Raw genomic sequence first — 23,503 nt, 5'->3', positions numbered from 1 at the left:
CCAGCCCTGCATCGGGCTCTGTGCTGATGGCTCAGAGCCTGGAGCCTGTTTCAGATTCTGTGTCTCCCTCTCTCTCTGCCCCTCCCCCGTTCATGCTCTGTCTCTCTCTGTCTCAAAAATAAATAAACGTTAAAAAAAAATAATAAAAAAATAAAAATAAAAAATAAAGCTAATGTAATAAGGGGCGCCTGGGTGGCTCCGAAGGTTAAGCCTCCGACTTCGGCTCAGCTCAGGATCTCACAGTTCGTGAGTTCCAGCCCTGCATCGGGCTCTGTGCTGATGGCTCAGAGCCTGCAGCCTGCTTAGGATTCTGTGTCTCCCTCTCTCTCCGCCTCCCCCGCTCGCATTCTGTCTCTGTCTCTCTTGAAAATAAATAAAACGTTAAAAAATTTTTTCAAAACAAAACCTGATGTAATAAGAAATTAAAAATAAATAAGTCACTGTCCCTCAACAGCTCACTCACCACGCCCTGGTCTCCCTGCAGGTGTCCGAGTTGAGACAGCAGCTTCGCCTCCGGGGCCTGCCGGTGTCTGGGACCAAGACGGCGCTCATGGACCGGCTGCGGCCCTTCCAGGACTGTTCGGGGACCCCCGTGCCCAGCTTCGGTGACATCACGACGGTCACCTTCCCCGTGACGCCCAGCAGCGCGCTGCCCGGCTACCAGCCCTCCCCGCCCGCCAGCGCCTTACCCAACGGCTTGTACCACTTCGGCAGCACCAGCTCAAGCCCCCCAATCTCGCCCGCCTCCTCCGACCTGTCGGCCGCGGGGTCCCTGCCGGACACCTTCAACGACGCGTCCCCGTCCCTCTGCCTGCACCCGTCCCCGGCCCCCGCGTGCGCCGAGGAGAGCCCACTGGGCGGCCTGGGCGCGGGCCCCCCGGCCCCCGAGCTGGACGCGCCGGACTCGGAGAAGGACAAGATGCTGGTGGAGAAGCAGAAGGTGATCAACGAGCTCACCTGGAAGCTACAGCAGGAGCAGCGGCACGTAGAGCAGTTGCGAATGCAGCTGCAGAAGCAGAAGAGGGGCCTCGGGCCCGAGAGGCCGCCCCCCTTCCTGGCCGTGCCGGTCAAGCAGGAGGACGCCGTCCCCAGCTGTCCATTTGCGCCCCAGCCGAGACCTGGGAAGAGACCGGGCCCTGCTCCCTGCGCCTCCGAGGCCCCGGGCCGCCCCGACGCCCTCCCCTCCACATTTCTCAGCCCCCAGTGCTCCCCTCAGCACTCCCCGCTGGGGGCCGTCCAAAGCCCCCAGCACATCAGCTTGCCCCCGTCCCCCAACAGCCACTACTTCCTTCCCTCTTCGTCGGGGGGCACGCAAGGAGAGGGTCACAGGGTCTCCTCACCTGTGGGCAGCCAGGCATGCGCGGCACAGGTAAGAACGCCTGGGCCCGGTTCACCCAGCTTTCTGGAAGTGGGGTGTGGCTTGGCAAGGCTAAAAAGCTGACTTTGCAAGTTTCGGTGGGAAGGGTTGACCAAAAGCAACTTCTGGACTCTGCCACCGTCCCCAAGCCTTCAGGGTGGACCGGACCCCCTTCTCTGAAATGGAGGTTGGCAAAATTGCCTTCCGGAGGGCTAGGTAACGAGTGTTTTGGCTTCTCTGGGCCATGTTGGTCTCAACGGGACCCTTGTGGCGTGAACTCAGACATCTGCAAGTGAGTGCATGTGGCTGTGTTCCAATAAAACTTTATTCACAAACGCAGGTGGTGGGCCAGATTGCCACAACCCCCGTTGTCAGGGTTCCTCGGCATAGAGCCTTAGCGGGGGCCAAATCAATTCATCGAGAGAGCCAAAGGGGGGGAGCTACCAGACCTTACTATTCGTTGCACGCAATGGCTTGCATAGGGCAAATAGTTACCGACCACCTAGCATGTTGCAGCCCCTGTTCTGGTCTGTCTCTGGTCTGAACTAGCCAAACAAAAATCCCTGCTCTCGTGGGAAGACAGACAGTAAATAAAATAAACAGGTAAACTATACAACATAGTAGAAGAGGATGCATCAGGTGGAGAAAAAGGAGGCTGGGATGGTGGGACACTTGCAGATTTGCAACTTTAAGTCAAAGGTGCAGGACCATTCGAGCAAATCTTTGAAGGAGGTAAGGGAGAAAGCCTTGTGAATATTTGGGGTGAAGGTGTTACAGGCAAAGGAAAAACAGCAAGCCTAAGGGCCGTGAGGTGGGGGAATGCGCGGAATGTTCAAGAATCGGAAGGAAGGCCCGTGTGGCCAAAGCGGAATGAGACGCAGTTGTAGAGACAGCTTACGGGAGGAAATAGTTCAAAGACTAGACCAAGGCGATCATCCGAGACTTTCCTTGTCCGTGAAGCTAACGAATTATGGGGGAAGTCTACCGAAGTCTACCTGAGAAAGAAACTTACATCATCAAAAGTTCTGAAATCGGTGAGAAAGGAAACAGGAAGAAGACTCACACTGGTGACCGGTGTTAACAAGCATGCGTCTGAGTAATCTCGTTAATTTTCACCATGACCTCATGCGCTCTAATTCCTTTTCCTTTCTTTGCCACGGTTTACAAAGCACTCTTTGAGGATATGAACAGTTACACGATATTACATGGTAAAAAGATAAAGAACAATATAGAATAACATGCCTGATCTGGGCTAATGGCAGTTAAATGCTGCACAAAGCACTGGGGAAGGCAGGGGGAAGCGGGTTGGTCACGAAGGGCTAGAAAGGTCCAGGAAGGTTTTTGCAAAGGGGTTGGACTCAATGAGAAGCGTAGACTTAAAAGAAAGTTGGGGGCGCCTGGGTGGCTCAGTCGGTTAAGCGTCCAACTTTGGCTCAGGTCACGATCTCACGGTCCATGCGTTCGAGCCCTGCATTGCGCTCTGTGCTGACAGCTCAGAGCCTGAAGCTTGCTTTGGATTCTGTGTCTCTCTCTTTCTCTGCCCCTCACGCTCTGTGTCTCTCTTTCTCAAAAAATCATTTTTGAGAATGAATACCTTTAAAAAATTTTTTAAACGAAAAAGGAAAGATGGGAAAAGAACATTCCATGTAGGAAAAGGTAGGGAGATACCAGGCACAGGGCACACAGAGGGAAGTCCGTGGCAGTTACTGGAATACAGGCTTTTGAAAGAAATAGTACCTGACCTGGTTTCGGGCGGAGACCCTACACGGTGGATGCAGGGGAGGCATGGAAAGTTTTTGAGCAGGAGGTGATGCGCACAAAGCCAGATTTGAGCCCTTGATCGTGGGATTAAGGGAGGTTTGAAAAGCTAAAACAGCAGGGCAGGGACCAGGAGTCTCAGCAAATGTTGTCCAGTATGCTGCTGGTGACCAATGAACGCATTGCTTCTTCCTTTCAGAACTCAGGGGCACATGAGGGCCATCCTCCAAGCTTCTCTCCCCAGCCTTCCAGCCTCCACCCCCCTTTCTCTGGAACCCAAGCAGACAGCAATCATGGCGCTGGGGGCAATCCTTGTCCCAAAAGCCCAGGTGTCCAGCAAAAGGTAGGCACCTGGACAAAGGTCTAAACTTTGCCTCTTCCCTCTTCTGTGGCCTCGTCCTCCAAATGATGAGGCTCAAAGGCAGAAATAAACGGGGCGGCTCAGTGAGTTAAGCATCTAACTCTTCATTTCCGCTCAGGTCATGGTCTCACGACTGTGAGATAGAACCCAGGCTCTGTAAGGTCGGGCTCCACACTGGGCATGGGGCCTGGGATTCTCTCTCTCTCTTTTCCCTTCTCCCTACTTGTGCATTTTCTCTCTCTCTCTCTCCTCTCTCAATTAAAAAAAAATTTTAATATCTAAAAAAAATTGGGGTGGGGGTGCCTGGTTGACTCCATTGGTTAAGCCTCCAACTTCGGCTCAGGTCATAATCTCACAGTTTGTCAGTTCAAGCCCCATATTGGGCTCTCTGCTGTCAGCATGGAGCCTGCTTCAGATCCTCTGTCCCCCTCTCTCTCTGCCCCTCCCTGCCACATGCTTTCCCCTCTCTCAAAACTAATAAAACATTAAAAAAATAATAATAGAGGAGCTCCTGGGTGGCTCAGTTGGTTAAATGTCCGACTTCGGCTCAGGTCATGATCTCACCGTCAGTGAGTTGGAGCCCCGTGTCAGGCTCTGTGCTGACAGCTCAGAGCCTGGAGCCTGCTTCCGATTCCGTGTCTCCCTCTCTCTGCCCCTCCCCCCTCCTCTCAAAAATAAACATTTAAAAATTAAAAACAAATTATAATAAAATAAAAATTTCACAAAAGGCAGACATAAATGACATTTCGATAAAAACAAATCCACTTGGAAGAGAGTGAAATGGATGTACAGATATAAATTAGGGTGTTCCAGGGAGCCATTTCCTGGGGTCATTCTAGAAATCATGAGGACTAAAATGAGCACGGTATGTTTGTGAAACAACATGGCAGACAAATCAGTTTCCATGGAGTTGAAGATTGGAATAGAGGCATGGGAAAACGGTGCTTGAGAAAGAGGAAGGTATGTGGATCTGTGGAAAGGTCTAGAAAGGTGCAGAGAATTCGAATCACAGTGCAGTATCTCGGTGGAAAAAAGCAGAGGTGGTACATACCAGCAGGTGGAAATCAGGGATGTGAGAGAACCAGGGTATGGGAAGTCCCAAGGACCAAGGAAGAGGTAATAAGGAGGCCAACAAGATGGCCACCATACAGAAGTGCTACCTGCTACAAGTATGGACAGGGCGTCCTTTGGAGACAGAGACCCTGAAATGGCCCAGGCACTCCATAGAACATGGAGCTCACAATACACAAGGCTGGTCCCTGAAGAGCTACCCCAACAATGTCTCCACCTCTCTGCAAATGCACCAGTTAGGAATGAAATGTCCTGAGGGGGTAAAGTACTCTGGGAATTCCTGGGTGACTTCTTCCTGTTGGACTGGACTCTTACTTTATTTCCTTTGCTCCTAACCAAAGGTGGTTCACTCTAGAGGGGGAAAAGAATCTGTTGGGCTCCTGGGTGACTCAGTTAAGCCTCCGACTAAGATCAAGGCTCAGGTCATGATCTCACAGTTTGTGGGTTCGAGCCCCACATTGGGCTCTGTTCTGACAGCTCAGAGCCTGGAGCCTGCTTCGGATTCTGTGTCTCCTTTTCTCTCTGCCCCTTCCCCACTTACACTCTGTCTTTCTGTCTCTCAAAAATGGATAAACATTTAAAAAAATGGAAAAGAAGAATCTGCAAGGTTCCCATCGTATCATGTCTCCAGCAATATGTCCACGGTCATATGTACTATTAATACACTGGGGTTGTTTTCTAAGCCTTGGCTCTTTTTTTCCACTCAAATCAATTCTTTCCCAAAATTTAGCTTGGAGTTTGTAAAACAGAAGCAGACCCATTTCTTCTTTTTTTCAGAAGTTTAAAAGCTGTATTTTTTTCATATTATTGTTATCTTAATAGAATTTATTGCCAACTTGGCTAACATACAGTGTAGACAGTGTGCTTTTGATTCAGGGGGTAGATTCCTGTGATTCATCGCTTACATTCAACAGCCAGTGCTCATCCCAACAAGTGCCCTCCTCAATGCCCATCACCTATTCTCCCCTCTCCCCTGCATCCCCCTGCCATCAACCCTCAGTTTGTTCTCTGTATTTAAGAGTCTCTTATGGTTTGCCTCCCTCTCTCGCTGTAACTATTTTTCCCTCCTTCCCTTCCCCCATGGTCTTCTGTTAAGTTTCTCAAGTTCCACACATGAGTGAAAACACACAGTATCTTCCTCTGACTGACTTATTTCACTCAGCCTAATACCCTCCAGTTCCATCCACGTTGCTGCAAATGGCAGGATTTCATTCTTTCTCATCACCAAGTAATATTCCATTGTATATAGAAACCACATCTTCTTGGGGCGCCTGGGTGGCGCAGTCGGTTAAGCGTCCGACTTCAGCCAGGTCACGATCTCGTGGTCCGGGAGTTCGAGCCCCGCGTCGGGCTCTGGGCTGATGGCTCAGAGCCTGGAGCCTGTTTCTGATTCTGTGTCTCCCTCTCTCTCTGCTCCTCCCCCGTTCATGCTCTGTCTCTCTCTGTCCCAAAAATAAATAAACGTTGAAAAAAAAAATTTACTTTAGAAACCACATCTTCTTTATCCGTTCGTCAGTTGATGGACATTTAGGCTCTTTCCTTAATTTGGCTATTGTTGAAAGCGCGAAGCAGTCCCATCTCTGACCCTTGAGTTGACTTATCTTTTTCTGCGTCTTACTCCCACAGATGGCTGGTCTGCACTCTTCTGACAAGACAGGGCCAAAGTTTTCAATTCCTTCCCCTCCTTTTTCCAAGCCAACATCAGCAGTTCCAGAGATAACACAGCCTCCATCGTACGAAGATGCAGTAAAGCAGGTAACTACAAGTTTTGTTCTCTGTAGAGAAACAGGTTGCCTAAATGGGCGTTGTTTCTCATTATTCAACTTCGGGCAGTCTTAGGTGCCAACATTGAGTGCATTGGTGCCCCCCTACCAGGATGGGCAGAGTTTCTAGATGCTACTTGTAGAAAGGTAGTGCGTGTACAGTAAAACCTTGGATTGCAAGTAACTTGCTGTGCGAGTGTTCCACAAGACGAGCAAACATGGCTAATAAATTTTAACTTGATAAACGAGCCATCTCTTGCAATACGAGTAGTATGTGACCCTGAATGTCACATGATCACAACTGAGCCAATGGTTCTTCTCTCTCTCTCTCTCTCTCTCTCTCTCTCTCTCTCTCTCTCTCCCTCTCCCTGTATCTGTCTCTCTCTCTCTCTCTGCGGGATTGTGGGTGATCATCTCCCATGCTCGGATGCTTTGTCTCAGTTCACAGTGTTTGGCAGAAAGTGATTTTCCAGAACTTTGGAAGGTGCCCACAACTGGCATTAATGTATTTTTTGTCACTTTGAGGCACCTATGGACAGTCCTTTGCTTTTCCATCCAAGAGTGAGCTTAGGAGTGCTTTGCTCCATTCTAGGTCAGGCTGCCTGAAGATAGAGACCCTTTCCTCTGCTGCTTTATGGCCAGTTACACTAAATACAGTATAAGACAAGAGTTTATTAATACCGTACTGTAGTCAACTTCCGTTAGTGATAGTGAAAGTCATCCTACGCAGTAACCCTCCTCTCTCTCGTCTCCCTCACACCAGCCACGAAGGTTTTGAAAGTAAGTGCAGGTGAATTTGTTTATTTTCCTTTATATTTTATATTCTTTTTATTATTTTGTATTATATTACAGTATTGTAACCATTTTTACATGAATATTTTGGGGTTGTGGGACAAATCGTCTGAGTTTCCATCATTTCTTGTGGGGAAATTCGCTTTGATATTACAAGTGCTTTGGATGACAAGCATGTTTCCAGAACAAATTGTGCTCGCAAACCAAGGTTTGACTGTATATAGAAGGCTGACGGAGAAGAGGCTGGGCTGGGCTTAGTACCAACACCAGGTGCCTGGACTTGGTACTGCCAACAGCCATCTGTCACTGCCACTAAGGTTGGACAAGTTCTCAACTTCCCTTATGTGAAATAGGGTCCCTATCTACTTTGTAAGGGTTCTCTAGAGTGTATCACCGACTACATTGTCTGGGCACAGGATAGCTACTCAAATATTTGAGAGCAGTTGCCAGGCTGATACTTTGTGAGTTTCTTCTTAGTTTCAAAATCCAATGATCTTGGCAAAGTATTGATGACTGTGGTATACTCTACCGTCATTTATGTTGGGAAATTATCCAAATAAAAAGTATAAACCAAAAAGAGAGAGAGAGAGAGAGAGAGAGAGAGAGAGAAGCACTAAATGATCTCACATTTCAAATGGTTTGAGCCCGGCTCAAGTATCAGATGGCCCTTTGTATGTGCCCAACCTAGCAAGGACAGTCTACGTCAGCTGCCACATGCTGGTGTCCCACAGAGCCAAATCGGCTTGTAGTTGAGTCTCACTTGGCTGCAAGAGTATTTTTAAATGTCAGGAGATTTTATGCAAAAAGTGGGCTTTCTCACTTCGGAAAAATGAGAGGATGTAACAATGGCAGAGCCACGTTTCTGCCAGAGGACAGTCGCCTGGAACAAAGTATCCGCTGCGTCTTTGAACCACAGCATGGTTCCTGCATTTTGTCCCTTCTTTCTTGTTCTATATTGGGCTCTTTTACATTACCTGTCAGACCCTGTGGACACCTCATGCCTCCTGGACTGGCAAACAATTCATTCTTTGAGCAGGGCTCCCATCCGTGTTGATTGCTGATGCCTCTGTTTGTTTCAGAGTGGGCTCTCAGGGGAGTGGGATACGTATGTGTCTCTCTTCCCCCCATTTCCTACCCCTGGTATCTGTAAGCACCAACTGATCCTTTATGGCTTCCAGAGAAAAGAAAATGGTCAAGCAAAGTGGACTTCCATCAACAAGACTCTACCGAATCATTCAGATGAACCATAGGGAAGAGGTGTGGACACTACATGTGTCAATGGGTTCCACAAGCTATTGTGATGATGCCCTAGGAAAGTATGAGCCACGTTCTTGGGCCACAACCACAGCACCCAAACAGGAAGCAAATCCAAGTCACTTCAGAGTGGCCAAAAATGGGTATACTATCTGTGGATTAAGATGCCTCGCTCCTGGAACGGAGGCCTCTCAAAGGACCGGACACGCTCTGAGGGATGCTGCTGGGAGCACTCTGCCTTCTTGTCCCCTTCTCTTGTTGTAGTCAATTGTTTCATTCAGTCCTTTTCCTGTCTGAAGTTAACCTTGAGCTTCAGTCGCACAGTCGGTTACCGTCTTGCCCGTGGCCGCTTCATTCACAAATGGTGGAAGCATCCCGTTAAGTCTGCTGACAGATGAATGGTTATCCAAAATGCAGTGAACACACACAATTAATGCTAGTCAGGCCTAACAAGGAAAGGGATTCTGACAGGTATTGCAACACGGATGAGCCCAGAGGACATTATGCTCAGCGAAGTAAACCAGTAACCAAAGGAAATATACTGTGTGAATCCACTTATAAGAGGGATCTAGAGTTGTGAGATTCCTAGGAACAGGAAGCAGAACCGAAGTTGTCAGGGGCTATGGGGAGGAGAATGGGGAGTTCGTGCTGAATGGGGACAGTTCCAGTTTGGGAAGATGAAAAGTTCTAGAGATGGATGGGGGTGAAGGTGGCACAATAACGTGACTGTAGAGGCACCTGGGTGGCTTGGTTGGTTAAGCGTCTGACTTCGGCTCAGGTCGTGATCTCGCAGTTTGTGAGTTCAAGCCCTGCGTCACGCTCTGTGCTGACAGCTTGGAGCCTGGAGCCTGTTTCGGATTCTCTCTCTCTCTCTCTCTCTCTCTGCCCCTCCACCACTCATGCTCTGTCTCTTTCTCTCAAAAATAAATAAAGGAAATAAATAAATAAATAAATAAATAAATAAATAAATAAATAAAGTGACTGTAAGGTATGCAATGTCACTGGACTGTCTGCTTGAAAAAACGATGAAGATGGTAAATTTTGTGTTGTGTGTATTTTTATCACAATTTGAGGGGGAAAAAAATACCCTAACCAAACCTAGTTCAAAAACCTGTAGTCCTGTTCCTAATGGTTTCCCACAGAAGAGGGAGCCAGCCTTCTAACCTCTCCGTTCTCTTCTGCTTAATTTGCGACAGCAAGTGACTCGGAGTCAGCAGATAGATGATCTCCTGGATGTCCTCATTGAAAGTGGAGGTAAGACTACCCGTCTTGCCCATTGGAACGCCCGGTACCTGCATGTGCTCTAGACAGTGGACCCTCAGGACCAAGGTCGGATGCTCACCAAAAGCCATGGATGGGTAGAATATCTCTGCGTGGGAGCTCTCCGTCCACGCTGGAGTGGGGGAAAGAAGGCACAATGGATGATTTGTCCCCCTGCCCAAAGAACTTGCTCACCAATCATTTGACCCTATTTACCCTACTTCCCTAAGTGTTTTGCCTTGTGACTCCATTTCTCTTGGCCCTTCTAATCCCAGTCTCCCTATAACAAGAGAGCAGATAAAGCAAGTTTTGTGCCACGTCCTCGAAATGAAATTCAATCAGCGATCTCCCACTGGATGGTCTGTTCAGGTGCAGACATCATGCACGCTTGCAACAACACCAAAAAAATGATCAACGTGTTCTTTTGGGTTCCTTTGCAGTGATTCATTTATTAGCTTTTAAAAATGGGGGCGCCTGGGTGGCTCAGTTGGTTAAGCGTCCGACTCTTGATTTCGGTTCAGGTCATGACTTCATGGTTGGTCATGAGATTGAGCCCCTCATCGGACTCCAGGCTCAGCGTGGATTCTTAGGATTCTTGGAATTCTGTTTCTCCTTCTCTCTCTGCCCCTCCCCTTCTCACATGCATGCACGCATGCTCTCTCTCTCTCAAAATAACCATAAAAAAATAATAAAGTTCCTGAGAAGGAGTAGGCAGGCATTTACTGGCTCAATGCTGCACCAGACAAAGACTACCTTTATGGAGCTCGCAGTCTGGTAAAGGAGATGGAAAACGGGAGAGTGAACAGGCAGTTTCTCCATTGTGTGTAGCAAGAGTAAGAAGGAACAGATGGTCACGGGAGTCTGTATCTTTATAACTTTTGTGATGGAAAGATAAGAGGGACTATCAGACCCCCCCCCATATTTCTTTTATTTATTTATTTTGGGGGAGAGCAGAGAGAGCGGGAAAGAGAGAATCCCAAGCAGGCTCTGCACTGTCAGCACAGAGCCTGACACGGGGCTCGAACCCACAAGCCATGAGACCATGAGCCAGAGTCAGACGTTTAATTGATTGAACCACCCAGGCACCCCCACCCTTATATTTTTAATGAAATGTACGGCCCAGTCAACAAAGGTGAGGGTGCAGGGGGGGAGCACGGGAGATTCAAGCACAGAAGAGCAATCATGAATCAATCACAAATGAATGGAGTTTCCTAGAGAAACACAGTGGGATTGCTATGCTGTATTGAGTGCCAGCTGTAGGCTGGTCACCTTGAATCTAAAATGAGACCAGCCAGCTCTGTTGTGTCATTTTTCTCTTGCAACCAAGATTCATTCAGGTGTGGAGTTTTGCCAAGGGAATATGGGGCAAGGGGATTGAGCATATATGGGGCGCCTGAGTGGCTCAGTTGGTTAAGCATCCGACTTCGGTTTAGGTCATGATCTTATGGTTCATGGAGCCTGCTTCGGATTCTGTGTCTCCCTGTCTCTCTGCCCCTCCCCCACTCATGCTTGCCTCTCTCTCTCTCAAGGATGAATAAACATTAAAAAATAATTTTTTTAAAGGTACTTTAGGGGCACCTGAGTGGCTCAGTCGGTTGAGCATCCAACTCTTGATTTTGGCTCAGGTCATGATTGTGGGATCGAGCCCTGTGTCAGGCTCCAAGTTGATCATGGAGCCTGTTTGAGATTCTCTCTCTCCCTCTGCACCCCCACCCGGTTTATACGTTCTCTCTAAAAAATAAAATAAAAATAAACATAAAAAGTACTTTAAGTCTATCCAGCTCTTAAAACCAAGATGGAGTCCTTCTATGTGACCTAAAATAAGTTAATTATCTTAATCACCAGGACCTGTTCCTTCCTTAGTATTTATCTTGGGGCCAACGGGTCAAAACAGGTCAAAAAGCTAGAGATGGCCCTTGACTCCACTCTTGACTTTGTACCTCCAAATCTAAAACACACACTGTCAGGGCATCTGGGTGGCACAGTCGATTAAGCATCCAACTCGGCTCAGGTCATGATCTCACGGTTCATGGGTTTGAGCCCCGTGTCAGGCTCTGTGCTGACAGCTCGGAGCCTGGAGCCTGCTTCGGAGTCTGTGTCTCCCTCTCTCTCTCTCTCTGCCCCTCCCCTGCTCATGCTCTGTCTCTTAAAAGTAAACAAACGTTGAAAAAAAAATTTTTTTAATAAAAATAAAGATCCCCGCTGTGTAGCATCTCCATTGGTAGTAGTGTAACAATCCCCATTGTGTTTTGCCAACAGAAATGCCAGCTGATGCTAGGGAGGATCATTCATGTCTTCAAAAAGTCCCCAAAATAGCCGGGTCTTCCCGAAGCCCTAACGCCGCCCTCTCCAAACCCTCATCTTCAGGAGGCCAACTCTCCTTCGATCACTATGGTACCGACAGTGATGAGCACCTTGAAGTCTTATTAAATTCCCAGAGCCCCTTGGGGAAGGTGAGCGATGTGGCCCTTCTAAAAATCGGGCACGAAGAGCCTCCTTTTGACGGGATAATGGATGGATTCTCCGGGAAGGCAGCAGAAGACCTCTTCAGCGCGCACGAGATCTTGCCAGGCCCCCTCTCCCCGATGCAGACTCAGTTTTCACCTTCCTCTGCAGACAGCAGTGGGCTGCGGCTAAGCTTCACCGAATCTCCTTGGGAAACCATGGAGTGGCTGGACCTTACTCCACCCAGTTCTACACCAAGCTTCAGCTCCCTGGGCCCCAGCGGCCCCAGCATCTTTAACATTGATTTCTTGGACGTCACGGATCTCAATTTGAATTCCCCCATGGACCTTCATTTACAGCAGTGGTAGATAATGTCTGATGAAGAGGTGCTTAGGCAGACCCATGGGGATGCCATGGGGAAAATCACACAACCAAAAACGCTCCTATCATCCAAAAGGAGGAAGAGGTAGGCGAGGAGAAGGAGGAGGAGGAGGAGGGGAGAAGGAGAAAATTAAAAAGACACGATGGAGACTTCTGTGACAGTCAATGAGAGCAAATAGGAGTCTTTAGATCTATGTAAAATGTAATATTTACCAACGTGCAGTAACTGTTCATGATCTCAGCTGTGCACTCAGATATGTGATTTCTGAGATCAAGAATGCCAAAAAAAAAAAAAAAAAAAACCTAAAATTCTTTCACTGCCTTTTCAAACACCAGTGTTTTTGTAGCCCATAATTTTTCTCAGGCATTGTTTGGGCGTGATCGCGCTTCGTATGCTTTTCTCGTGAATTTATACCGTGGAAAGGAAATGTAGCTCTTTTGGAGTACAGGGAGTATAGCATAACCATCAAAGTTTCTGGAAGATTCACTCAGTGGTGGAAGCTGTGTTTCAGCACCCCCTTCCCTGTCTTTCCAAATAGAAGTCAGGCCCGACTTCAGTTGGGTGCTGGAGATAGAATAGAGGGACAGAGCCAACCCATTCCCAAGGAAGTGGAATCAACTCGGTGTCTCTTGGCCACAAAGCTGCCCCATTGGGGTGGTTCCAATTCTGGACCCAGGATTACCATGTGGTCACTGATAGCAGTGAACCTATGTTTGGTCCACCCAGAATTTCCCTCTTTCTCAACCAGTAGTCCAATCATTCCTGCTGCTGTCTCTGTGGTGATAAGCACCACAAAACAGCCAAGAACCTGAAAGCAAACAAAAACCAAAACCCCCTGCCATATGGAACATTCCCCAACACAACCCCCCTTTAGTTTCAAAGACTGGAGATGATCCCATGATCACATGGGAAGAACATCTCTAGCTTCGGGAAGCCATGGCGGGATCATTCAGACAAGCTATAGAGAACACAGTTTCACGTGTCATGAGAATAAACACCATGGATTACTATAGCCGGATGACTAATTATGGAGGTCCAACTTTTCTTGGAGGGTGGAAGGGGGCCCACCTGTTTTATCTTCTCCCACTGCACTTTTCTTTCAAGATACGAATCTTTTCTTGCTCTCCTTTTGAAACTCCTTCTTTTTCTGCCCCAACTTGGAGAGGAGAGGACTCCAGATCTAACAAGGTGCCATACCCCTAATAAGCCATATTTTAAAAAGCTAAAACTCCCAGGCTCTCCTGGAGAACTCATTCTCCATATGCATAATTTGCTTCAAAAAGCCGAAAGAATGTCCTTGCAGTGAGGGGGGAAGGATAACCTTGGGGTCCTCCGTCCCAAAGCTCATTCTTCAGTCATTTGATTTACTGCAGTCATCAATTTGGGTGGTTCAGGGGAAATTGGAAATTATTACGTTGTAAAAATAGATGTGAACGATATTTACCAGGAGAGAGGATTTCAGGTCTTGGTGGTGAAAGGAAACAGAGTCGCACATGGAAAACGAGGGAAGGAAGAAAGACAATTTTTCTCGTGTGCGTTCCTCATTATCTTGTGCTTTTGCTGGGAGTTGTTTTCAGCTCAAGTGGCAAGGCAGTCTCTCTAAAGCTCACTGTGGCTCCCAGCTCACCATTTTCTAGTGTTGCATGCTGTAGAAAGTAGTTATTGCTGGTTTGGTTGTTGTTGTTGTTGTTGTTGTTGTTGTTGTTGTTGTTTTAATTTAAATCACTAAGGCACTGTTTTCTTCTTTTGTAAAAAAAAAAAAATTCACTGTGCACTTACAGAGAAAATAACCAAAAATGTTGTGATTTTAGAAGTTCTCTCTTGGAGAAACCAAAGATTTAGAAGTCATTCCATTGTTACCTTGTAAACATGTGTGAACACAGAGTGTTTTTGGTGACTAGTAATCTGAAAGCTTCCAGAGCTTATGGGGGGGCAGGGTAGGTATGCCTATGTGTATAGATATATACAGATGCATATGTCTGTGCGCATATGTGTGTGCATATATACGGGGATACGTATATATCTATACATATATGTGCAGTTGTGTGTCTCTTGAAAAGCAGTGACACAGAGTCCTGTACCAAAAGCCTTTGAAGCCCCAGTTTGCTGTGAAATACTTGGCCTTTGTCACTACGAGTTCCCGATGAATCAGCCAGACTCTACGTTGCCTCCCTGTGAATGACTAACAGCTCCAGCTCAGTGACTCACAGCCACTTGCTTACCATGAACACGCTCATCTTGACAAAGAATACGGATGTGAAAAGACAGAACTGCTCCCCCATTAGTGATACAGTCTCTCGTAGAAAAGCATCAAAGGGCCATGAAAATCGTTTTTACATTCCTTGATCTGCATTGTGCTTTAAGAGATCCACGTGCTAAATTCTGCATTTCGCGGTTCACGTCGGTCATCGGAACCCAAAATCTAGAGGGGGAGGAAAGAATCCCCAGTGTTTTCTGTGAAGCCGAGGATACGGGGAAGAAAACTGTGTTCGCGCATTCCTCACGTGTGCTTATCCCTCGGAGGTCAGAGTTTTATTTTGGATCTTGACGAAGCTTGCTGGTCAGCCCATGTTTCATGTGCCCACGTTGTACCATTTGTATGTTTATGTTTTCTCCCTTTGCTGCCTTTGGAAAACAAACTCACAGTGTCCCTACTCTGAGACTCTGGCCTGAGCGTTAATTATGGTTCCCTTTGGGTATTTCTAGCGGAAGGACTAGACTTGGTCAGGAGGCCGCTGTGCTTTGTAAGACTGGGCACTGTCACGGAGACCTTTTTAAGATATTACCAGCACCGATACGCAAGCATCACAGCCGACAAGAGACACTTGCTATTTCCAACCAACACGCTTCACACAGAGCAGACCCTGGATTCTTGGCCTCAGCCCCCCTCCCACAGGCTCCGCACCATATTCGCTGTATCTCTCCGTAGAGCAGAAGTGAGATACACGGTAGAAAATCAGGGACATAGCTGAGAAAACATCGAAGAAGTTGGCTGCACCCAGTGGATCGGATAAACCATGCTAATTCATCTGTCTCCTGTTGGGAGCGTTTAAGTTCTTTTAGACTCTAAGGGCGTCCTCTTTTCTGGGGACCAACCAACCGGGCATGACTGGGAGATGGACAGAAGAGACTTCTGAAGATGGCCACCAAGTTTCTTAATGCTCTTAGAGCCTGAAAACAACCATGGGTCGTTTTCTTGAGACTCCTGGGACCCCCGTGGTGAAGCAGACCTGCAGACACATTTGGCGTTTGCAGCCAACGCCAATGTTGCTGCAGCCACATGGGTTCTAATGGTAGTTACCAACAGACTCCGAAAATTCATCTGTGCAAATACTTTCGTTAAGCCAGTGCTTAGTAGTATTAGCCCTGCTACTAACAGTGTTATTGAGACAACGTGCATTCTGTTATAAGGGGGAGAGAGAAGAAGGGAGGGAGGGAGGGAGGGAGGAAGGAAGGAAGGGAGGAAGGGAGGAAGGGAAGAAGGAAGAAAAGGGAGGGAAGAAGGAAGGAAGGGAACAAGGAAGGATGGAAAGAAAGAAGGGAACAAGGAAGGAAGGAAAGAAAGAAGGAAAGAAGGAAGGAAGGGAAGAAGGAAGGAAAGAAGGAAGGAAGGAAGGATAGAAGGAGAGGAAAGGAGGAAGGGAGGAAAACCAAGAGTGTCTCCACCTGAATAGTCAGGGGTCTGTGCACTGGTGGCCTTAGCCATTCAAAAACATTTATTTCCAATCTGGAGGAAAACAAAACAAAACAAAACACCCTACCCTAAGCATTCAAGACAGTCCTTCTCAAAATTTATTTAAGCTCCATCTGCTCTTCCAGAAGCAAATGCCGGTCTGGCTGAAAACGCCCGCGTCAAGTTTACTCACCCAGTGGACAATTCCCTGACGTATGACCTACGCAAAAGTGCACGAATCCCCAGACATCCACTACTAAACTGATAAAGTACAGATAGTTCAGATTCCGTGATGGGGAGCTGCTGTGCGTGTAAGGAAGAACACTGGGAATGTCCTAGCCCCGAAACCAGAAACCCCTTAGCTCTGAATTTTTAAAAAGTGGGGGGAGGGGCTTCGTTTTTCCAGAAGGGAGAGTAGAGGGCCCCTTCTCTGCCAAAACCTATCACCTGCACAGACATTTTTTTTTCCTTGTCTCTGAGATCCAACAGCCATAGCATAGCACTTGGCGATCTTCCTGTATCTCCCACCCCTGAGCGTTGGTTTTCATTGCTAGATACAGAAGCCCCTTGAAAATCAAGAAAGGGTCAAGGAAACCTCTGTCTTTTTTTCCATTCACTGCCTTTGGCTTTCATAGCAAGCTCTGGATGCAAAAGGGACACTTCCGGGGGAGGGGTGTCCGTGGGGAGCCACCACCCCTCAGGAGGAAATCACTTGGCCATCCTCTTCAGGGCTTCATTCCTCACCGTGGGAAGCCCTCAAGGGCTGGCACGCAGTTTGCTTGCCATCTGGTGTACGAGAATTCAAGAGTGAAGACGGTCTGGGGCTTTCCTTTCCCTGTAAATCCAGTATAAACCAGCAGGGGGGGCTCAGATGATGAATTTGCTAGTTCTTTCTTAGATGGGTGATATCACTAAACACGCAGAGTCCAGGTCCTGAAACAAGATGGTCCTATGGTTCCAGGGCTGCTCAGGGTTGTGTTCAGGAGCTGGGTTTGATTCTAGAATCCACATTTTCAGAGGACCCCTGGCTAGGTGGAGTCTACGCCTGAGAAGACGATTTCAAGACATGGAAAGATCTGGGAAGAATTTCTCTATCATCTATCTGCCAGGGACCCACCGGGTTCAATAACATATAAGTGAGCTCCCTTTTGATTCTAGGGTTTGGCGATTCCCCAATGGATTAGGACGAACCAAACTCCTGACCATCTCTTGTGCTTCGTATAACCACCTGCTCCCATCATGGATGCTGGTTAATGTGAGTTTCCTCTATAAATGGTTTCCCAGCTCCCAAGTGTTTATGGAAAGGCGGAGCATGATGGTGGGGATCCTGGATGCTATTCTAGTGTTTTCCAAAGAAAGAGAACCCACACTGCTCCCTGGAGCTCCCCTCCAGTCGGCCTGCAGTGAGGAAAGAGGGTGATGCATTGCTGGGTGCCTGAAGCCCTCCCTTGGTGAAACACAAAAGAAACGCTTTGCAAAGCAATCAGAAAAGCCAGCGTATGGTTCTCTGTGGGACCTGCATATTGTTTTCACTTTGGTCTCCTTTGCTCAAGTATCCATTACCAGAAAGAAACGTGTGTTACCAGGAAAAGAAGCAATAGCTAAAATACCAAAGTTGGCATGTATTCTTTTTAAAAAATATATAAATATATTTTTAAATAAAATGTTTTATTTTGAAAAAGACCTGTGAGCTTTTTCTTCCCCCCCTGATTGTATGATATCCCAGGCACTGTACCAGGCCCTCTACAGGTGTTTTTTTTTTTTTTTTTTCATTGTGTTCTCACAATGGCACCTTGAAACTATGATTATTATGCCCATTTTACATACGAAGAACTGGAGGTTCAGAGAGGCTAAGGAAATTGTTTAAGATTCTTGGGGCGCCTGGGTGGCGCAGTCGGTTAAGCGTCCGACTTCAGCCAGGTCACGATCTTGCGGTCTGTGAGTTCGAGCCCCGCGTCAGGCTCTGGGCTGATGGCTCGGAGCCTGGAGCCTGTTTCCGATGCTGTGTCTCCCTCTCTCTCTGCCCCTCCCCCGTTCATGCTCTGTTTCTCTCTGTCCCAAAAAAAATAAATAAAAAACGTTGAAAAAAAATTAAAAAAAAAATAAAAAAAAATTAAAAAAAAGATTCTATACCAGGGAGGTGGGGGGGTGGGGCACCTGACTGGCTCAGTCCTAAAGCATGTGACTCTTGATGTCAGGGTTGTGAGTTCAAGCCCCACATTGGGTGTGGAGCCTACTTAGTTAAAAAAAAAAATTCTATACCTGAAATATATTGAGCTAGCAGTCAAACCCTTTTTTTTATTTCCAAAGTCCTTGATCTCAAACAGTGCACGTCTCTGCGTTTGTCACTGATGACACTATTAAAATGAAGACTTTTGTGGAAAGGAGCAGACTCTCCTGTCACATACAGTGCAGAGTCTGATGTGGGGCTTGAAACCACAAACCATGAGATCATGACCTGAGCTAAAATCAAAAGTCAGATGCTTAACCGACTGAGCCATCCAGGTGTCCCAAGAGACCTCATTTTTGACTTGATCACCTCTGTGAAGACCCTATCTCCAAATAAGACCACATTCTGAGGTAACAGGGATTAAGACTTCAATATATGAATTTGGAGGGGAGGCACAATTCAACCCATAATGGGAAGCAAACAGGGGCCATGCCACGAGGAGCCTCCTAAGGCATACTGAGGAGTATGAACTTACAGGTTTTACCAGTATGAGCTTTGGGGCGCCTGGGTGGCTCAGTCAGTTAAGCATCTGACTTTGGCTCAAGTCATGATTTCACGGTTTGTGAGTCTGAGCCCCACATGGGGCTCTGTGCTGACAGCTCAGAGCCTGGAGCCTGCTTCTGATCTGTGTCTCCCTCTCTCTCTGCCCCTCCCCCACTCATGTGCATGTGCTCTCTCTCTCTCTCTCAAAAATAAATAAACATTAAAAATTTTTTAAAAAGTATGAGCTTATGAAGCATGATCTTTAAACCAGTAGGACATCAGTGAAGAGTTTTAAGAAAGAGCTATAATAATCTTTAAACACTTTAGAAAGATAACTCTACAGCATGGAAATGGATTAGAATGGCAGGATAAGGGAAGGCCAGCCCAGTCAATTTTTGTGAATGACTATGATAAATCATTGGTGCCCTACTTACTCTATAGACACGAGAGCTTAAAGGGAAATGATGAGTAACCAACAGACTGGATTTAGAATAATGCTGGGCTGGGAGTGGGGTCTGAGTGAAGGTAGTTAAGAACCCATTGCAGTAAACCAGCCAACCAGCAGGTAGTAACTCTCCTAAGAAAGTGGTAGTGGGAATAGAGAGATGAAGTTGATTTGAAACATGTTAATAGAATGGAAAGTATGAGATCGATCATCGGGTGTGGATAGTAAGGAGGATTCAGAGTGGGAGGGATAGCTGGATGTTGGATGTTGAGTGCATGTTAATTCCATTCACAGGGGCAAAAGGCCAGAATGAGGAGTAGATACTTGATAGGAAAAATCGTGAATTTGATTTTTGAGGGTCTCGCGCCTGTGGGACACACACACATCAAAAGTCTTCACTAGAGGGGTGCCTGGGTGCTCAGTCGGTTGAGCATCTGATTCTTGATTTTGGCTCAGGTGATGATCTCGAGGTTCGTGGGTTCGAGTCCCCTTTTGGGCTCCACACTGAGTGTGGGAGCCTGCTTAAGATTCTCTCTCTCCCTCTCTGCCCCACTCATGTGCTCTCTTGCTCTGCTCACTCTCTTGCTCTGTCTCTAAACTTAAAAAAAAAAGTCTTCATTAGAGAGGTCTAGAACTCAGAATGCCTTTGCATGGACATTTAGACACAGGACTATCCCACACACAGAAGATAATGGACACCATGGTAATGGCTTTGATCTACACAATGTATGCAGTGAGAAAAAAAGGGGGGTGCCATGGAAACCCAGCAGGTAAGATATCGGCAAATGAGAAAGGAAAGGGAGTGGCTGAAAAATCAGGAGGAAAACCAGGAGCTGGCAGTCCCGTAGACACTGAGGGAGAAAATTTCAAGAAAGAGGGAGTCTTTAATCATATCGTATCTAATGCCGCCATGTTCCATAGACAAGGGCTGAAGACTGTTGCTTGATTTTGTAATAAGGAGGCGGTTGTTAACCAAGGTGAGAGCATCGTGGGGGCAGGGGTGTAGACTGAGGAATAAAAGGAAGTGAGGAGGTGGAGACAAAGAATCCAGGCATGCATTTCAAGAAGTATGACAATGTGGGGAAGAAGACACACATGGCCATGGCAGACAGTCAAAAATTTGAAGGACTTATTTTCAAGAGGATAGATATTTGAGCTAATTTAAAAGCTAATGAGAAATAGGTAGTATACCCAAGAGGGAAGGTGGTGGAGAATGGTATTGAGGTTGAGTTGCCTTCAAGAAGAGGGGAGAAATGTCTTTTGGGACAGGAGAGAAAGAGGAGGGTGGGCGGAGATGGAGGTGTGTTGACAGGTGTGGTAGGACACCGAGGGAAGTTGTCAAATGGTGGCTTCCATTTTATACTTTGAAATGAGATGAAGAGACAATGTTCATCTGTTGGGGAGAAGAAGAATGGGGTAGAAGTTTAGTAAAAATAGAGAAAGGTCAATTGAAGAGCAGTAGAAAATGGAAGAGAGAGCTGATCAGGACCCCTAGAAGGACACCTAGGGTAGAGCTGGGAGACCTGGCTGGAGATCATTCCCACTGCATGATGGGGGGACTTTCCATTAACAACATCAGTAGCCCGGCAGTGGAAGTAGAGACAGCAGAGGGGTAGGTGCCTCCAGCCAAATAAGGATAATAAATTCAGATTGGAGACAGAAAGAGGTGAGGCTCAGAAACTAGACATGAGCTAATAAAATTCGGTATTGACTAACACAGTGTTGTTCCAATATTGTATTGGTCATGATTTTCCAGACAAAGAGAACCAGTAGGATTATAGGTAGGTAAGTAGATAGATAGATAGATAGATAGATAGATAGATAGATATAGTGAACTAAAGATAGAGATCTATGTAGATATCTCTATAAAATATGGATGTATCTATAAAGACATATATTTATAGATCTATTGGGATATACAAATGTATGGCATCCATATAGATGATATATAGATACAGAGATTTATTTTGGGAATTGGCTCACGCAATTATGGAGGTTGAAATATACCATTATATGCTGTCTGCTAGCTGGGAAACCAGGAAACCCAGGAAATGTAATTCAGACTAAGTCTGAAAGCCTGACACCGGGGGACCTGGTGATACAAACCCCAGAGTCCAAAGGCCTGAGATCCAGGAGTTCTGATGTACAAGAGCAGAGAAGAGGGATGTCCCAGCTCGAGAAGAGAGAGAGAATTCACCCTTCCTCTACTTTTTGTTCTGTTCCAGGCCTTCAACAAATTGGATAACACCCACCCACACTGGTGAGTATGGTTCCTCTACTCCATCTACTGAATCAAAGGCAACCTTTTCCAGAAACACCCTCACAGACGTACCCAGAAATAATGTTTCACCAGCTACGTGGGTGTATCCCTTCATCCAGTCAAATTGACACAAAAAATTAAGGGCACCTGGCTTTCTTCAGTCAGTTAAGTGTCTGACTCTCGATCTCAGCTCAGGTCTTGATCTCAGGGTTGTGAGTTCAGGCCCTGCCTTGGGTTCTGTGCAGGGTGTGAAGCCAACCTAAAAAAGAAAAAAAAATCGACACACAAAATTAATCATCACAAAAAGTGGAGACGGGTAACGGTCTCCCGTTCTGGCTCAAAGTGGAAACTTTGATTCCACGCATGCCTAGATTATACGAAGTCCCCTGTATCATCCCAAAGCCCACATCACCTCCAAAAGTCAAGAAATGCCCTTGCATCCAGTAATGGAAAGAAGGACCCACTGTTCCTGGCTTTTGTTGTAAAAATGGAACACAAGTGCATATTCTTTGGGACTAGAGAGTCCTATATCCACGAAGACGGGTTGTTTTGAGTTGCGTCTTTGCGCTTCCCACCCTCCAGGCCAGGGAGTTAGAGCCACAACTGCTGAGTGGGAAGTCCAGGAACTTTCCATTTATTACCGCTATCAGCCCGAGGGGCCCCTCGGGAAGTGTGGTCTTGCTTCCTTGGTCTCATGCTCAGGCAAGGGACCTCCAGGCCAAAGTCAGCTCAGACTTCTCCAGCGTGGAGAGCTGCTGTTCTCTGAGTAACGTGGCCCTCTAGATGGGCACGCTGGATCCTGTGTTCTTGTTCTCCTTCCAAGCCTCAAGCCGGACTCAAGCCCTCTGTGTTTCTGCTGCACAGCAAACTGATAAGGGTCCACACTGACACTTCCCAAGGGAACAGGTCTGGCAAGGACAGCGTCCGGTGGTGGTGACCACTAGGTGATATCGTTTATCATCTAGATCAGAACACTTTTGCTCAGGACAAATGCTATAGTCAACGGAAGGCCAAAACAACCAGCATCTAAGACTGTCCCAAGCAAACCAGGACTATGGTCACCTTAAGTATAAGCCACCTGAAGGACCTAGAACGTCCGTCCACTTTCATTTACCCCCAAATGTTCAGTTGACATGATGCAGGGGACAGGCCACCATTCTAATCACTTTTTAGCATATCTTCCTGCCCTGCATAGGTACCTACCCTCCGACTTCTATTACCATGAGTTTGTGTTTGCCTGTTTCTAACTTTATGTAAATGGAATCAAATAGAATATACTCTTCATGATGCCATGTTTTTCTGCTCAGGTTTTTTTGTGAGATTCATCCGTGTCTTCACCCACTATCAGGTGCAGCAACAATGCACGCATTTTCCTTGCCGTATAATATTCCACTGTATGAATTTATTACCTTTTATTTATCTGCTCACAGAATCTGAAGCAGGCTCCAGGCTCCGAGCTGTCAGCACAGAGCCCGACGCGGGGCTCGAACTCAGGAACGGTGAAATCAGACCTGAGCTGAAGTCAGACGCTTAACTGACTGAGCCACCTAGGCACCCCTTTTTTTTTTTTCATTTTAGAGACAGAGAAAGAATCTTAAGCAGTCTCCATGCTCAGCGTGGAGCCTGATGTGGGGCTCGATCCCACGACCACAGGATCATGACCTGAGCTGAAATCAAGAGTTGGACGCTCGGGGCGCCTGGGTGGCGCAGTCGGTTAAGCGTCCGACTTCAGCCAGGTCACGATCTCGCGGTCCGGGAGTTCGAGCCCCGCGTCGGGCTCTGGGCTGATGGCTCAGAGCCTGGAGCCTGTTTCCGATTCTGTGTCTCCCTCTCTCTCTGCCCCTCCCCGTTCATGCTCTGTCTCTCTCTGTCCCAAAAATAAATAAACGTTAAAAAAAAATTTTTTTTTAAAAAGAGTTGGACGCTCAACCGACTTAGCCAGCCAGGACCCCCTATCTTCTCTCCTGTT

At 47.1% G+C, this 23,503-nt stretch overlaps 1 protein-coding gene across 2 annotated transcripts in view; it reads left to right on the top strand.

Annotated features, from left to right (window-relative positions):
* The window catches only part of MYOCD (myocardin), a 55,004-nt gene extending 42,575 nt beyond the window's left edge, over positions 1–12,429 (top strand). Inside the window, exons 8-12 of one of the 2 annotated variants that reach the window (XM_047090136.1) lie at positions 485–1,369; positions 3,315–3,458; positions 6,174–6,302; positions 9,553–9,610; positions 11,876–12,429. In XM_047090136.1, coding sequence (XP_046946092.1) covers positions 485–1,369; positions 3,315–3,458; positions 6,174–6,302; positions 9,553–9,610; positions 11,876–12,429 — 1,770 coding nt within the window. The remainder of the gene's footprint in view (positions 1–484; positions 1,370–3,314; positions 3,459–6,173; positions 6,303–9,552; positions 9,611–11,875) is intronic. The other variant, XM_047090137.1, reaches the window with a different exon arrangement.
* The last annotated feature ends 11,074 nt before the right edge of the window (positions 12,430–23,503 follow it).

Source organism: Lynx rufus, unplaced genomic scaffold (genome assembly GCF_022079265.1).
Source record: "Lynx rufus isolate CCGP_SWC_20201006 ecotype Redwood Valley unplaced genomic scaffold, mLynRuf1.p SCAF_28, whole genome shotgun sequence".
In the NCBI taxonomy this organism is placed as follows: Eukaryota; Metazoa; Chordata; class Mammalia; order Carnivora; family Felidae; genus Lynx; species Lynx rufus.
This window is presented reverse-complemented; position numbering and strand designations above follow the sequence as displayed.